The sequence below is a fragment of the Sinohyriopsis cumingii genome, chromosome 2 (genome assembly GCF_028554795.1).
Source record: "Sinohyriopsis cumingii isolate HCF-2022 chromosome 2, ASM2855479v2, whole genome shotgun sequence".
Taxonomy (NCBI): domain Eukaryota; kingdom Metazoa; phylum Mollusca; class Bivalvia; order Unionida; family Unionidae; genus Sinohyriopsis; species Sinohyriopsis cumingii.
This window is the reverse complement of record NC_142962.1, coordinates 128,468,950-128,484,053: the sequence shown is the minus strand read 5'-3', so window position 1 is coordinate 128,484,053 and position 15,104 is coordinate 128,468,950. Positions and strand designations below refer to the sequence as shown.

Genomic DNA, 15,104 nt, shown 5'->3' with positions numbered 1-15,104 from the left:
TTACCTCAAATAATAATAATCTCAGTATTTAATATATAATCATAGAGAAATATTAGCTATGTATTATGTTGTTTACAAAATACATGTCACTAGTCAGGTAGACCATTAACTTGATTTTGGACTTAGGTCAGTTACAAAATACAGATATACATAACATATAATCATGGAGAAAAGCCAACAAACAATAGAAATTAATTATGCATAACAATGCTATAATATGTATGCCAAATGCATGTACAGCCATTATAGTGAGAGAGTAGTGCATTTTGTGTGGCAAATGCATATACAGTGAAACATTTGATAATTACTGAAACATCAATCAATGAAATATTTGGCATAACTCAAAGGACATGCTTATTCCCATTGTTAGCACTTAAGTTGCCTGCAGCTTTGAAAAACTCATAGCTCAGTCGAACAGACAACTCTAAAATGCATGCAACATTTTGGCACACATCACTTTGAGTTTTCAAAGCTACACACTATCTGTTTTTAAAGCTACACACTGTATCTGACATCAGCTTGGTTATTCATGAAACCACAAAAAATTATACATATCAATAAAGTGAAAACGAGAGGACTTTTTGTCTTGACATTGTCACTATTTCAGTTTTGATTCTTGCAGACCAGAGTTGGAACAGTTCTGCTATGTCTGAATCCCAATCAGAAACAAATGACCCCCAAGTCTCTGTCAGACCCAGTTAAGGGTAGCCCACTCTTGCAGAGATTAGTGTCAGAGGCACTTGCCAGCCATTTTGATACAAGGCACTCACAAGTTCTTATAGTCAGGTAGGCTTCTTCACCAAACTCATCTGCATAATTTTATTATCAATTTTTTTTCCAAGTATAAGATGCACAGATTGATTTATAATAAATGTGTATATAATAAAACACATTTTAAAAAAAATTAGATACTGTTTTCTAATAAACGAGTCATATAAGTATAGATATGTGTATAGTACTCATATTACATTTGGAGAATATGATACTTGTTGGAAATACAAAATAAAATATTTCATCTGCAGTGTCTAACATTCATGATTCAAAAGACACACAACACTGTTATTTAATAAAGTAACACATTGAGAAGGATAACACACAATACTGGTAGTCAAAAAAGTAGCACATTGAGAAGGATGACACAGCACTGGTATTCAGTAAACTAACACACTGAAAAGAATGACACACAACACTGGTATTCAATTAAATAACACATTGAATAGATTGACACACAACAATGGTATTCAATAAAGTAACATATTGAAAAGAATGACACACAACACTGGTAGTCAATAAAGTAACACATTCAGAAGGATGACACACAACACTGGTAGTGAATAAAGTATCACATTGAGAATGATGATGCAACACTGGTAGCCAATAAAGTAACACATTGAGAAGGATTACACACAACACTGGTAGTCAATAAAGTAGCACATTGAGAATGATGACACAACAATCATAGTCAATAAAGTAACACATTGAGAAGGATTACACACAACACTCAGGTACCTAATAAAGTAACACTTTGGAAACATTGACACACAACACTGGTATTCAAGACAGTAACACATGAAAAGAATGACACACAATAATAGTACTTGATACAGTAACACATGGAGAAGAATAAGACAAAATACTTCTTGAAAACATTAATTCCTTGAAAAGTCGAAGAAAACATATTTTCAAGGGCTGTATGAATCATGTAAATCATACCAGATAAAAGTGAATTGACTAATTATTACAGTGGTGAGAGTGGAAGTGGAAAGACTCACTATGCGAGACAGTTACTGTGGCAACTTTTTGACATGGCAGGTGGTGGTCCAGAAACAGATGCTTTCAAACACCTGTCAGCCTCACTTACGGTCCTCCAGTCCCTATGTTCTGCAGCTACCATCACCAATCCAGACAGTAGCAGAGTGGTCAGTACATCATTCACAACAGATCATTTACTAGATTTATTACAACAACTTTAATCAGTTCTATGGTTATATACAGTGACCATATGTCACCACTCTGAAATACAGGTACATAGACAGATATTACTGACACACGGGCACATAGACAGATATTACTGACACACAGACACATAGACCAATATTACTGACACACAGGTACATAGACAGATATTACTGACACACAGGCACATAGACTGATATTGCTGACACACGGGCACATAGACAGATATTACTGACACACAGACACATAGATCGATATTACTGACACACAGGCACATACACAGATATTACTGACACACAGGCACATAGACCGATATTACTGACACACATGGTCTTAGACAGATTACTGTTCCCTGGTCATTAGAGGTGGCAGTTATGATGAGGTAGAATGTGTAGATGAAATAAAGAGAAGGGAACATCGTATTATGGCTGCATATGAGAGACTTTTGATTAAGAAAGTGATGATTACATTGCATGATTTGGTTTGACCCTTTACAGCACATCAACACATGTAGGTTATTTAGTGCCAAGGCAATAGGAATAAAGTGCCTTGCCCAAGGATTCACCACAGTAGCTGAAACAGGCTTATCCAATTGTAGGATTTGAAAATACACCCTTATGGTTGTGAGTCTGTCGTGCTAATCATTGAACTGCCATGTTTCTCCCGTTACATTATAACCTTGAACTTTAAAGACATTCCTCATGAACCAGATTTAGCAGAGTTAAAGACACTATCATTAATAATAGAAAGGCAGACAGATGATCAGACATACATCAGCTTTGGAAGAAACATCTACAAATGCAGTTTCTTTTTGTAATCATGATGTATGGACAATAATACAATACCAGAATGGTAACTGAATGTTCATTCTGTGAAATAAGATTTGACTTGTTTCCTCAAATGATTTTTAAAAGATGTATCAAAAGTCTGTAATATTAAGAAAAAACACATTGTAAAAAATACACCCATCCAATAACAGATGATATTACTCTTAAGACAAAACTCCTTTGCAAGTTTAATGATTAGTATTTTTCATACCTTTTATTTAGTTTAAGAGAAAATATTGTTTTCTTAACTGTGTCATATTCATTTATTTTTTTCAGGGTTACTTCATTGAGAATTACATCAGTGATGCTGTCATCTACAGAACTAAAATCCACTGTTACCTTTTAGAAAAGGTGAAATACTGGTTACTAATAGTTGTCCCTGAAACTAAAAAATATGGTTTAGTCGTACTTGAAGTACCATATATACTCATATATAAATCCAGCTCCAAAGAATATAGCCTCGGATCTGCCAGCACATAAGTAGATATCTTTATGGTAGATTTATTGTACACGTGTATATATGGTAGATTTATTGTACACAAGTATATATCTTTATGGTAGATTTATTGTATAGATATATATATGGTAGATTTATGGTAGACAAATATATATCTTTATGGTAGATTTATTGTACACATGTATATATGGTAGATTTATTGTACACATGTATATATGGTAGATTTATTGTACACAAGTATATATCTTTATGGTAAATTTATTGTACACATGTATATATGGTAGATTTATGGTACACAAGTATATATCTTTATGGTAGATTTATTGTACATAAGTATATATCTTTATGGTAGATTTATTGTACACATGTATATATGGTAGATTTATTGTACACAAGTATATATCTTTATGGTAGATTTATTGTACACATGTATATATGGTAGATTTATTGTACACATGTATATATCTTTATGGTAGATTTATTGTACACATGTATATATGGTAGATTTATTGTACACAAGTATATATGGTTGATTTCAATTGCTTTTCTCCTAGCTAACTGTAACAGCAGAATAGAACAAGGTAGTCAACAAAAACTTTAACATGAAATTTATTTCCGTTAATATTATACTCCCTTTCCATGATTAAGAGTTTTTTTTAGCATGTTGCATTTTTGCAAACTAATGAAATTGGAAATATTAGCTGTTTAATATTTTCAATTTGCTCTTTTACGAGGTTTAATTTTTATTTTTTATGATTTGTGGTCAGTTTGCTAAAGGTACTGAATTTGAACCCTTTCGAAATTTCACAGCATATGATATATCACTGTCTTGTAGCTGCTTTAATCTAGCAGTCATCTAATGTTTAAACCATCACCGCAGTGAATATGATTATTGCAATCTAGGTAGGATCCTCTTTTCCAGGAAGTAGCTTGTTGACCTATAGGTAACCAAATCAGTAATGGCAGCTTACTCTTTCAATCAACAACACAGTGGCAATACAAATATATTCTACCTGGTGTCATATTATAGACATATACTAACCCTAAAAGATATTGTTTATTGGTGTTTTGTTTAATAAGCTTGCACTGATAGAAGTGAATAATATGCAACACTCACTTTGTCCATCCATCTTTCTGTCCCTGCATCTTTGTATATGCTCATGCATAACAAAATATAATGATGATGATGATGATGGTGGTGGGGGGTTGGGTGGGGGGGTAACTCTGAGTTATTATTATACAGTTACAAGACCCTTGATGCCCTCCATGATTTATATACAGTATGCTACACTATCTGATAAACTTTTAGTCATTTTGGAATGTACCATTTAGGAACTTTTGTATTTAAGCCCTTACACACATGTATCTGTCAACACATTCAAGCATACAAAAAATCATGTTGTAATAAAAATTCACATTAAAGACAAACAAGAGGCCCCTGTGGCATTATTTAGGATTTGCTTAAAATGTATGACAAATTGTAAAAGGAGCATCTTATGATGAACATATGATGAACATGGCATGCCTGGCCTGCTGTCAATGGGATTTGGGTTGATGGGTCTGCTATTAGTGGGATTCAGGTTGTTGGGCCTACTATCAGTGGGATTTGGGTTGCTGGCCTATTATCAGTGGGCTTTGGGTTGTTGGGCCTACTATCAATGGGCTTAAGGTTGCTGGGTCTACTTTAGTGGGCTTTGTGTTGTTAGGTCTACTATCAGTGGGCTTTGGCTTGCTAGACTTAATAACAGAGAGCTCCAGGTTGCTGGGTTTACTGTCAGTGGGCTTTGGCTTGTTAGGCCTGCTGTAAGTGGGATTTGGGTTGCTGGCCCACTGTCAGTGGGCTTTGGTTTGCTGGGCCTACTGTAAGTGGGATTTGAGATGCTAGGCCTACAATTGGTGGGCTTTGGGCTGCTGACCTACTATCAGTGGGCTTTGGGTTGCTGGGCCTACTATCAGTGGGCTTTGGCCTGCTGGGCCTACTGTAAGTGGGATTTGAGATGCTAGGCCTACAATTGGTGGGCTTTGGGCTGCTGACCTACTATCAGTGGGCTTTGGGTTGCTGGGCCTACTATCAGTGGGCTTTGGCCTGCTGGGTCTACTGTGAGTGGAATTTGGGCTGCTGGGCCTACATGTACTATCTGTGGGTTTTGGGTTGCTGGCCTACTTTCAGTAGGCTTTGGTTTGTTGGGTCTACTGTAAGTGGACTTTGGGTTGCTGGGTCTACAATCAGTGGGATTTATTCAAAATTTTTGTTCCAGTAGGGACAAAACTCTAGGATTAACAAGCGTCATAAACCTAAAATCGGTCACTGTGTCCTATTTTTCCAGATTGAATAGGATTAGTTAAAAATTTATATCCAGTTTGTAATTCAAATACCATATGACCTCTTTTCAAGGATTTTCAACATTACTTAAAGCTGGTATCTATTCTAAAATCTAACTCTAAACCTGTTGCCATCAAATGTGTATTGTAGAGTATTGGGATTAATGTTGTCACATTAAAACAGGGTTAGTGTGACCTGATTTCCATGGTATATTGAACACTTTTGAACATACTGATGGTGGTGTATCTTGTGAACTCTTGCACGCAAACAACTCCAACTTTTTAAATACATACAGTCATCAAATTATGTGTTAAAAACTCATTTTTTAGCATTTGTTTTCAAAAATATAATTGCTTCAGAATTTTAATTATAAGATTGTAAAATTAGATAAACTATGTATGTGATGAAAGTTTGTGTGAAAAAATCATCTTCATATTATGTGAATGGTACTAATAACATTCAGTAGTCAGTGACTGAAACAGCTTACAAATATGCTTGTATCACATACCCAATGCTCAAGTTCTTTAAATGTATCATCTAAGCTTGCAAATGAGTCAAGTCAACTGCAAACAACATAGATCCTGATCTGCCTTAGCATAATGTGCCTGCAGATCAGGGTCTATGTTGTTTGTTCTACTGATTACTCCTAACAAGCTGCACAGACCCAGATCTGCTGGCACATTATGCAATGGCATATCTGGTTCTGTGCAGTTTGCAGTTGGACTTGTCTTATAAGCAAGTATATATGGTAACAAAGGCAAAGTGACAAGAATGTTATTCAACAGAGTAGATGATTCTACACAGTACCAAATAACTGACATTTTTACAATAATTCTGAACAACTTCTTTGAGTGGTCACAAATATTTCAGGAAAGACTAGTCAATATTGGAAAACATGAGAAGAACTTCCACATATTTTATCAGATGCTAGCAGGACTTACTGCAGAGGAAAAAGGTAAATGCATGAAATTCATGGGCTTTTAAACTTTGTCAATCTTTGGAACATAAAGTTAGGCTTCTACACATGTTGTAAATCTGTCCATCTCTCTCATGCTTTTATATTTGGACATTGTCAGCTACATCCAATTTCCATATTAAATTTTATCAAAATGTAATTGATTGTTTCATTATAGTTTTGTTCTGGTTTTACACTGAATATTTTTGAACCTCCTTACAAAAAAGTTTCAGCACTTACTGTATATACCCACTTATAAATTGGGTGCAGCTGCAAACAACATGACCCATAATCGGCTATCACATCAGCAGATCTGACTCTGTGTTGTTTGTTAGCAGTAATCAGTAAAACAGACAACATACACCCTTATCTGCTGGCACATCATGTGACAGCAGATTAGGGTGTATGTTGTTTGTAGTTGGACCCAAGTTATATGGTAGTTACATTCACTAGGACCAATGCTTTAATGATCATCTATAAGGGTGATATCTTTTATAAAATTGGTCCTGGTATGGCACGGTTTAAAGTTATTTTTATGGAGGCAGTATTTTGATAAGTGTTTATATTTGACAAAGGTTTAATTTTGGCTTCCGTATATACTTGCTTATGAGTCGAGTCCAGGGTCCAACTGCAAACAACATATGACACATCTGGGTATGTGCATGTGACATATAAACGAGTATATATAGTATATTGGTGGAAAATGCAATCAGCACAAAGTTGAACACTGCCAATCAAAGCTCCTATGAGTGAGGAATACTGCTTCCAGAACCTTCTTTTTCTAATCCAAGACTCTCATTATCAAATGCTGGCTAAGCATTTTCTTTTAACTGCTACTGGAACGTTTTCACAGAAATGTGGCCCCAAGTTTTCATTTTCAAATACGACAGAGTTCTTTATCAAAAGTACATTAACATATATATATAGTTTAGCAAACTTTCAAACATTGCCATGCCAAAATTAAATCTCACCATTATGGCCATATTAGAAAATTGCTAAATTTGGCACTACTATTTCAAGATAAAGTGTTATGCAGTAAATGTGACAGTTTTTCTTCCACACAATACAGCAAAATTGATCATGAAATTTATATTTTGTGTTAAGTGGAATAATTTATAAAGGATTTTAATATAAGTTTACAGTACTGACTGTCCCTTCAGCATACCTATTGTTAAAATATTGAATGCCCTGTATGTATTGTTTATTTCAGTTAAACTGCACTTGAGTGGCTATTCCGCACACAACTTATGTTACCTTTCTCCAGGTGTATCACAGCAGAATGAGGCTGTAGACAAGGAGAGATTTGAATCTTGGAAGGTGATCTAACAAATGTTCTTTTATACAATTTTTACCATATTTTAGAATTACTGACAAATTGTGCAAGACATTTTTTTTACACAGCATCGTATCTACTTCAACTGTTATTTTGAAACTTTTGACAAAAGTTTACATCCATCAGATGAGAAGTCAGCATTACCCAAAGTATTAAACACATTTCTACATAAATAAACATGATATAAATAAACATGGATATCTGAAAATGAATCTACTGATCCTATAATTGAACAACTGATGCTTTCTAAAGTCTTTTGATGCATTAAGAAACAATCATATGATGTTATATCACTGAAATCAAATACTTTTGAAAATCTTAGTAAAATGGCAAATAGTTTAAATGATGTTCTTCACCAATATAGCTTCCCACATTAAGAAACCTATTATAGAATCCTTCAGTATTGTCATGACTTCTGTTCTGACAGGCTTGCAAGTGAGTTCAACTTTGATATCCACCCCAATGAGCTGTGACGGTGTTCTTAAATTTTCTCCAGTGAATAGATGAAAAAAAATATCTATTAGACCTGGGATTTTAAAGGCAGTTGCTCCAATGATTGCTGAGAGTGTTACTTTACTATGCAGTCTTAGTATAAATACATTCCTCTTCAGTATTGGGTCATCTTTTATAAAAGTTATATTAAGCCATATCTGGACTATTGTAATGTCATTTGCGGTAATACCTCTAATTCAAACATAACAACACTTTTAAGACTCCAAAAGAGGGCTTGCCATTTAATTCTAGATCAGTGTATAGACAATTTATAGGATACAATCAATAATATAAAGATTTTAACAATACATTAAAGAATATTTCTTAGAAAGGCCACATTGATGTATAAAGTATCCAGAAAAGCCATTCCTGTCTATCTAAGCAATATCTTTCACCAAAGAGATGCTGATGGTACTCCAAATTTAAGGTCCATAAGAAGTAAAAATTACATTATACCAAGGCCACAGAAGGAATTGTTTAAAAAAAAGTTTTAAGTATATTGGTCCACTGGTATGGAACAACATTCCCAGTGACATAAGGCAGGCTCTTAGTATTTCTTCTTTTCATAATCAGTGTCTCACATGGATGAAATCTTTAGACAATTGAACAATTCTAGTACAATAAATACTGCCTACTGTTTTGTAATTTTGCATCATTTTCTCTGTTTAATTTTTCAATGCAGGATGGTATTTTATATTTTATATATGTTTATGTTTTCATAGATGCCTGTGCATGTGTTCTAGGCTTGATACTTTGAATTTTAAAATCACTTAATTATTTAGTGTCAAGCCAGATTCATCACATCATGTTGTATATACTGTATATATTGTACATAACAGATAGAAGGCCTCAAGGTAGATTAGTTTTGTAACTAATTGAGTTACCTTCTCTAAATAAAGTTATTATTATTATTATTATTATTATTATCATTATTATTATTTTTATTATTATTGTTATTATTATTATTATTATTATTATTATTATTATTATAAAGACTGGTCAGTTTCATAAATCGTGGACACTAGCTAAAGTGATGCACTTTTCAAAACTGGAATTAAGGTTGAAACCAACAATTACAGATCCATTTCCATCCTCCTTCTTTCCTTCCTTGTGCATTATGATGTAATTTTGTTTGTACAAAAACACAAACCTCTCATGAAAACTAACCAGGTTCCAGACAAAACCACTCTTGCAAAACTGCCTTACTTTCAATGGTAGACAGGCAGTTGAAGGCTTTAGATGATGGAAAATTGGTTGGAACAGTAAAATCTATCACTGTAATAATAATAATAATAATTAAAAAAAAAAAATAATAATGACCTAATTTAAATAGGGTAACACAATTAGCTAAGAACTAATATATCTTGAGGCACTAATACAAAGGAATTTATTTTAGCTGCATCTCTGAAGCCACTGGATATATTGGGTTTGGAAGAAGGAAATAGAGTGGGCCTTTCTAATCTCAACTGGAATACTATTCCAGAGCAAAGTTCCAGAGTTTTGGAAACTTTTAAAAATAATTCCTTATTTGGTTTGGGAATTTTATACTGTTTGGTAGACATGGATCGCAGGTGGGGAGTATTACCAAGTAGCCTGTACTAGAATAGTGATTGTAAATATTCAGGAGCACTATGATTGGATATCCTGTACAATAATTTGGCTTTTTGCAAACAGATTTGGTCATTAATAGGTAATATTTTTAACATACCAGCTAAATTTTCCTTGCTTTCTTTCTGGATTGATATTAGCCCAAATGCTCTTTTTGAAGATGTGCCAGCTTTGCTATGTTTTTATCATTTGAATTATCCCATTCTGTATTACAGCTAGGGTTGTCTGTAACTCTTATAAAATAGTTTTCTGTGCCTTTCAGGGAGAAAATGTCTTATCCTACTGAGAAGCCATAAACTTGAATTGACCTTTTTACTGATATGTTTGATGTGTTCAGTCCATGATAAGTTATTATCTACCAGAACACCAAGCAGTCTATCATTACAGACCATTTGCAAATTTTTATCCTTCCATGTCAGACATAGTTCATCACTATCAAGATTTGTCCTATTTTGCTGTGATGAGATAAGTAATATTTTAGTTTTACCAGTATTTACCACCATGCCATTGCATGTGCACCTGTTGTCCAGTTTGTTTAGGGCATTCTGTAAAGAAATTTAGAGTTCATGCCTTCTGTTTTGGATGTCTGACAATGTAGATGATGTTGAGTCTCTTAGTAAAAGTGGTAGGTCATTAATAAATGAAATAAATAGTAATGGACCCAGAATTGAGCCTTGTGGTACTCCATATTTAATTGTTCCAGGTTCAGACAGAACATTTTTATATAAACATGTTGTGTTCTCTCACTTAATTACTGTTCCTTCATCACATTGGTAGATTTTCAGTTTCTTCAAAAGGATTTCGTGATCCACAATGTCAAAAGCTTTCCTGAAATCTACAAATACAGATCCTATTATTATACCTTGGTCAAGTGTTTGTAGCAATTTATCAGTTAGGGAGTTAGTAATGGACCTAGAATTGAGCCTTTTGGTACTCCATATATAATTGTTCCAGGTTCAGACAGAATGTTATTGTTATTTATATAAACATGTTGTGTTTTCTCTCTTAAGCATGAAGCAAACCTAATTGTGCCTTCATCAAATCTGTAAATTTTCAGTTTCTTCAAAAGGATTTAATGATCCACCATGTCAGAAGCTTTCATGAAATCTACAAATACAGATCCTATTATTCTACATTGATCAAGTGCTTGAAGCCATTTATCATTTAGGGAAATCAAGGCAGTCTCACAGGAATGGTTCTGTCTAAAGCCTGATTGATTTAGGGTGTTACAGCAAGTGTTTGGTTAAATATGACATGAATGAGTCATGGACATGTTTTTGACAAGTTTGGTAGTATTGAGATTGGTTGGTAGTTATCAGCATCATCCTTAGAACCAGATTTGTGAATAGGCATTACTTTTTCAGTTTTCCATATTTTGGGGATAGATGAGGTTGCAATACTTAAATGGATTATGAATGTTATGCTATCTACAATAGCAGAGGCAAAAGACTTAATGAGTCATGAACCAATCTGATCAAGTCCTGTAGCTTTCTTGGTATCAAGTTCACTGAGACATTTTTTAACAAAGTTTTTTGATGCTGGTGGGATAGAGAAACATACCTCCTTAGATATTTTGCTGCAGCAGAACTTTTTCAGTTCATTAAAGTTGTTTTCTATCACTTGTTCTTTTAACTTTGTGGTAATGTTGGTGAAAAAATCATTGAAAACATTTGCAATGTCAGTGTCATCAGTGATAATGGTGTCATTTACCAGAAGTGCGTGAATTTTATTTGGCTGATCTTTGTGTGTTTCTCCAGTGAGTTCATTGAAGACTTTCCAAATGGAGTTTGTGTTGCTCTTTTTGTTTTCAAGCAATGATTGATAATAATTTTTTTTAGCTTTTTTAATCATACTTGTTATTTTATTTTTCCAAACTTTATATTGTGCATGGTTTCCCATAGCCTTGAATTGGTCTCATGTTTCCATAGCATCTAGGATTTCAGTAGTAAGCCAGTTAGGTTGGATTTCATTCTTTGCTCGATGTACTTTCAGTGGTGCATGCTTAGAGACTGCATCCATAAATAAGTCCATACCCTCAGCTTCATCTATGTCATCTAAATTATGAATCATATTCCATGGAACTTTATATAGATTATTGAGAAATTGTTCTTCATGAAGAATTTTGAATGATCCATAAGTGATAGTTTTGTGTGTATTTTCCTTATTTCTCTTGCATTTAACCTTTCTTGTCAAAAAAGTTGGATTGTAGTCACTAAGACCAAAATTTGGTACATTAACACAAGCCACATTGTCTGGTATATTGGTATAAATATGATCAATAAGAGTGGTTGATTTTTCTGATACCCTTGTGGGCCCATTTACCAGCTGGATTAGGACTAATGATTCAATCAATTCCATCCAGTTGTTCCTTATCTGAGTATTGAGAAGGTCCTTATTTATATCACTGAGTATATATGATTTTTTTCCCTGTGCAAGAACAGTTTCCATTTGTTTAAAAAAGTTATCATTCCAAATTGCTTTGGAGGAAGGTGGCCTATAAATGAAACCAACTAGGAATGATTTTGCATTATTTTGAGAAATTTCCACCCAAATACTCTCAATTTCATGTTCCTTTGAAACATTGCATTATGTTCTAACAAAGCTTTGTTCATTCATTTCTTGACTACAGCAATATTATATGGGGTACTTCTACCAGTACAAATCTACAAATACTGTTATAGTTACAACAAAGGACTAGTAAAATCATACTTGATGCTCCATTCAACAACATTTTTTCAAGCAATCAAACAGATAAAAATGTTATGTATAAGTGAGAATATGTTTCTCAGAAAAGCAAAATCGATGTATAAAAAATTTGACAAATCTGAAGTATGAAATGTATAAACAAATCCATTGCATGAAATAGCCAGCAAATCAGTTGTATGAAATATGTAACAAATCAGTTGCATACAATATCCAACAAATCAGTTGTATGAAATATCCAATAAATCAGTTGTATGAAACATCCAACAAATCAGTTGCATGAAATATCTAACAAATCATTTGTATGAAATATCCAACAAATCAGTTGCATGAAATATCTAACAAATCAGTTGTATAGAATATCCAACAAATCAGTTGTATGAAATCTCCAACAAATCATTTGCATGAAATAACCAATAAATCAGTTGTATGAAGTATCCAACAAGTCAGCTGCATGAAATATCCAACAAATCAGTTGCATTAAATATCCAACAAATCAGTTGTATGAATATATGTAAAAAATCAGTTGTATGAAATATATATTATGTAACAAATCATTTGTGTGAAATATCAACTTGTAAGTTGGTCCAATTGTAAACAACACAGACCTTGATCTGCTATCACATAATGTGTTGGCAGATCAGGGTCTGTGTTGTTTTTTTGTTTTATTTACTTCTCAAGCCATCATGGACTTGGACATGCTGGCACATTGTGTAATGACATTACAAATAAGTATATATGGCATATGATTTTCTCAGTAAGGGTAGAGTTTTGGAGTCATCATAAGAAGTGTTCAAAAATGTGTGTTATGTGTACTTACTTTATGATGATCATGTTTCAGTGAATAAATTGATGTGTATTTTAAAACAATTATTTATAAAAGTCTTGCAAGTTTTTATTTTGTGATGTAATCTGCAATTTACTGTTAATTTTAATCTCCATGCCCAAGCTTACATGAAGACATTTTAGGGTAAATTCAAAATGAAATAGCAATAAATTTGGATAATAATTTCATTATAAATTATTTGTTGCAGAGTTGCCTGACAGTTCTTGGCATTTCATTCTATGATGTAATGCGGATAATGGCAGCCATCTTGCTGCTGGGTAATGTGGAGTTTGTGGAGGGAACAGGTCTGGAACTGGATTTAGTAGGAAATAATGGTGTGTACCATTTGCATGAAATCATAGTTTATTTCATACAATCATGTTTATTTGAAAATTTAATGTAATTAAATGATGTTTACACAATTGATAGGATCAAGCTAGGTCATACATTGATAATGGTCAATGTAAATATTTACAATGATAGCTTATTTTGCAAGGTCGGTTATCTCCAGTCTTACAGTGTAAGACATTGGCCCTGATATGCATGATGGTAGCTGAAGAATACCCAAGTCAATTGAATTGATGGTTAACTTTCTTTTCCTTGGCTAAGAACCTCACTAGGTACACCAATATTTTGTCTTTCTTGGCAAAGAATTGCTCCAGGTATGCCAAATTTCTCTTTCTAGACAAAGAACTACACCAGGTATGCCAAAATGGTCTCTTCCTTGGCATATCCTCCATGTCTCTCTGAGGGATGTGGACTTGATGAATGCAGTTGCCACGGTAGTGGTACCTTGTGTACCTTGGTCATTCAAAGTACAAGTACTGCCGGTTTGTGTACACATTCATCATTTAAGTTAATAGTACTTCAGTAACAATGCTTCCATCACCTGCATCTGATAAAGGGTCAGAAGGTGATTGACATGTAAGCTGGTCACTTAAAACTGTAATGCAGCTTTCAATAACTTAAGCAGATGTAAATCTTATATAGTTTTTCTTTCACACCTCAGTTTTTCAGCTTTCATGCTGGATGGACTTTTCTTCTCTTTCTTATTACCAATTTTTTTTTTCCTTTCCCCATCTTAGTAGCTGATTCTTTTTCTCATCTGTTTTTATTCTGACTGGTATTTTGTTCATTCATTTGCTTAGAGGTTTATGTTATATCTGGCTCACTTTCCACTTTCTCTTGACATCAATTTTTATGTGCATATTTTGTATTTAAGTCATTAATTCACATATGTCATGGATATAATACAATGTGGAGTGCTGTACACAATGAGCAACTCTCAGTCGTGTGATAATTTTGTTTTGTAGATCAAATGTCTGCTGAATATATGGAAGTCTAAGTTTTACGCTTCCTCATATGGAATGGTTAGAGGAAGTTACCTTGAAAATTCCTCTAATTTAGAATGAGTTGGCTTTTTCCATGAAAAATCCTTGAAATTTGTCAGAAAATGATCCTTGAATTTTACTAAAACCACCATGGTTTAATCCAAGGGAATATAAAACACTAAAATTTAATCCAGTTTGAAATGTAGAATTTTTTGGGATATATTTATATTCCTATATTCCCAAATAATAAATACATAAATAAAATGGGATAAAATTGGGTAGATTAAATGATA

The 15,104-nt window shown here is 33.6% G+C and overlaps 1 protein-coding gene across 1 annotated transcript in view; it reads left to right on the top strand.

Annotated features, from left to right (window-relative positions):
• The first annotated feature begins 645 nt into the window (after positions 1 to 645).
• LOC149805806 (unconventional myosin-VIIb-like) overlaps positions 646 to 15,104 on the top strand; it is a 61,099-nt gene continuing 46,640 nt past the window's right edge. Inside the window, exons 1-6 of the mRNA XM_089950505.1 lie at positions 646 to 786; positions 1,745 to 1,919; positions 3,060 to 3,134; positions 6,434 to 6,518; positions 7,729 to 7,835; positions 13,689 to 13,815. Of these exons, the coding sequence (XP_089806631.1) occupies positions 671 to 786; positions 1,745 to 1,919; positions 3,060 to 3,134; positions 6,434 to 6,518; positions 7,729 to 7,835; positions 13,689 to 13,815 (685 nt within the window). The 5' untranslated portion in view covers positions 646 to 670. The remainder of the gene's footprint in view (positions 787 to 1,744; positions 1,920 to 3,059; positions 3,135 to 6,433; positions 6,519 to 7,728; positions 7,836 to 13,688; positions 13,816 to 15,104) is intronic.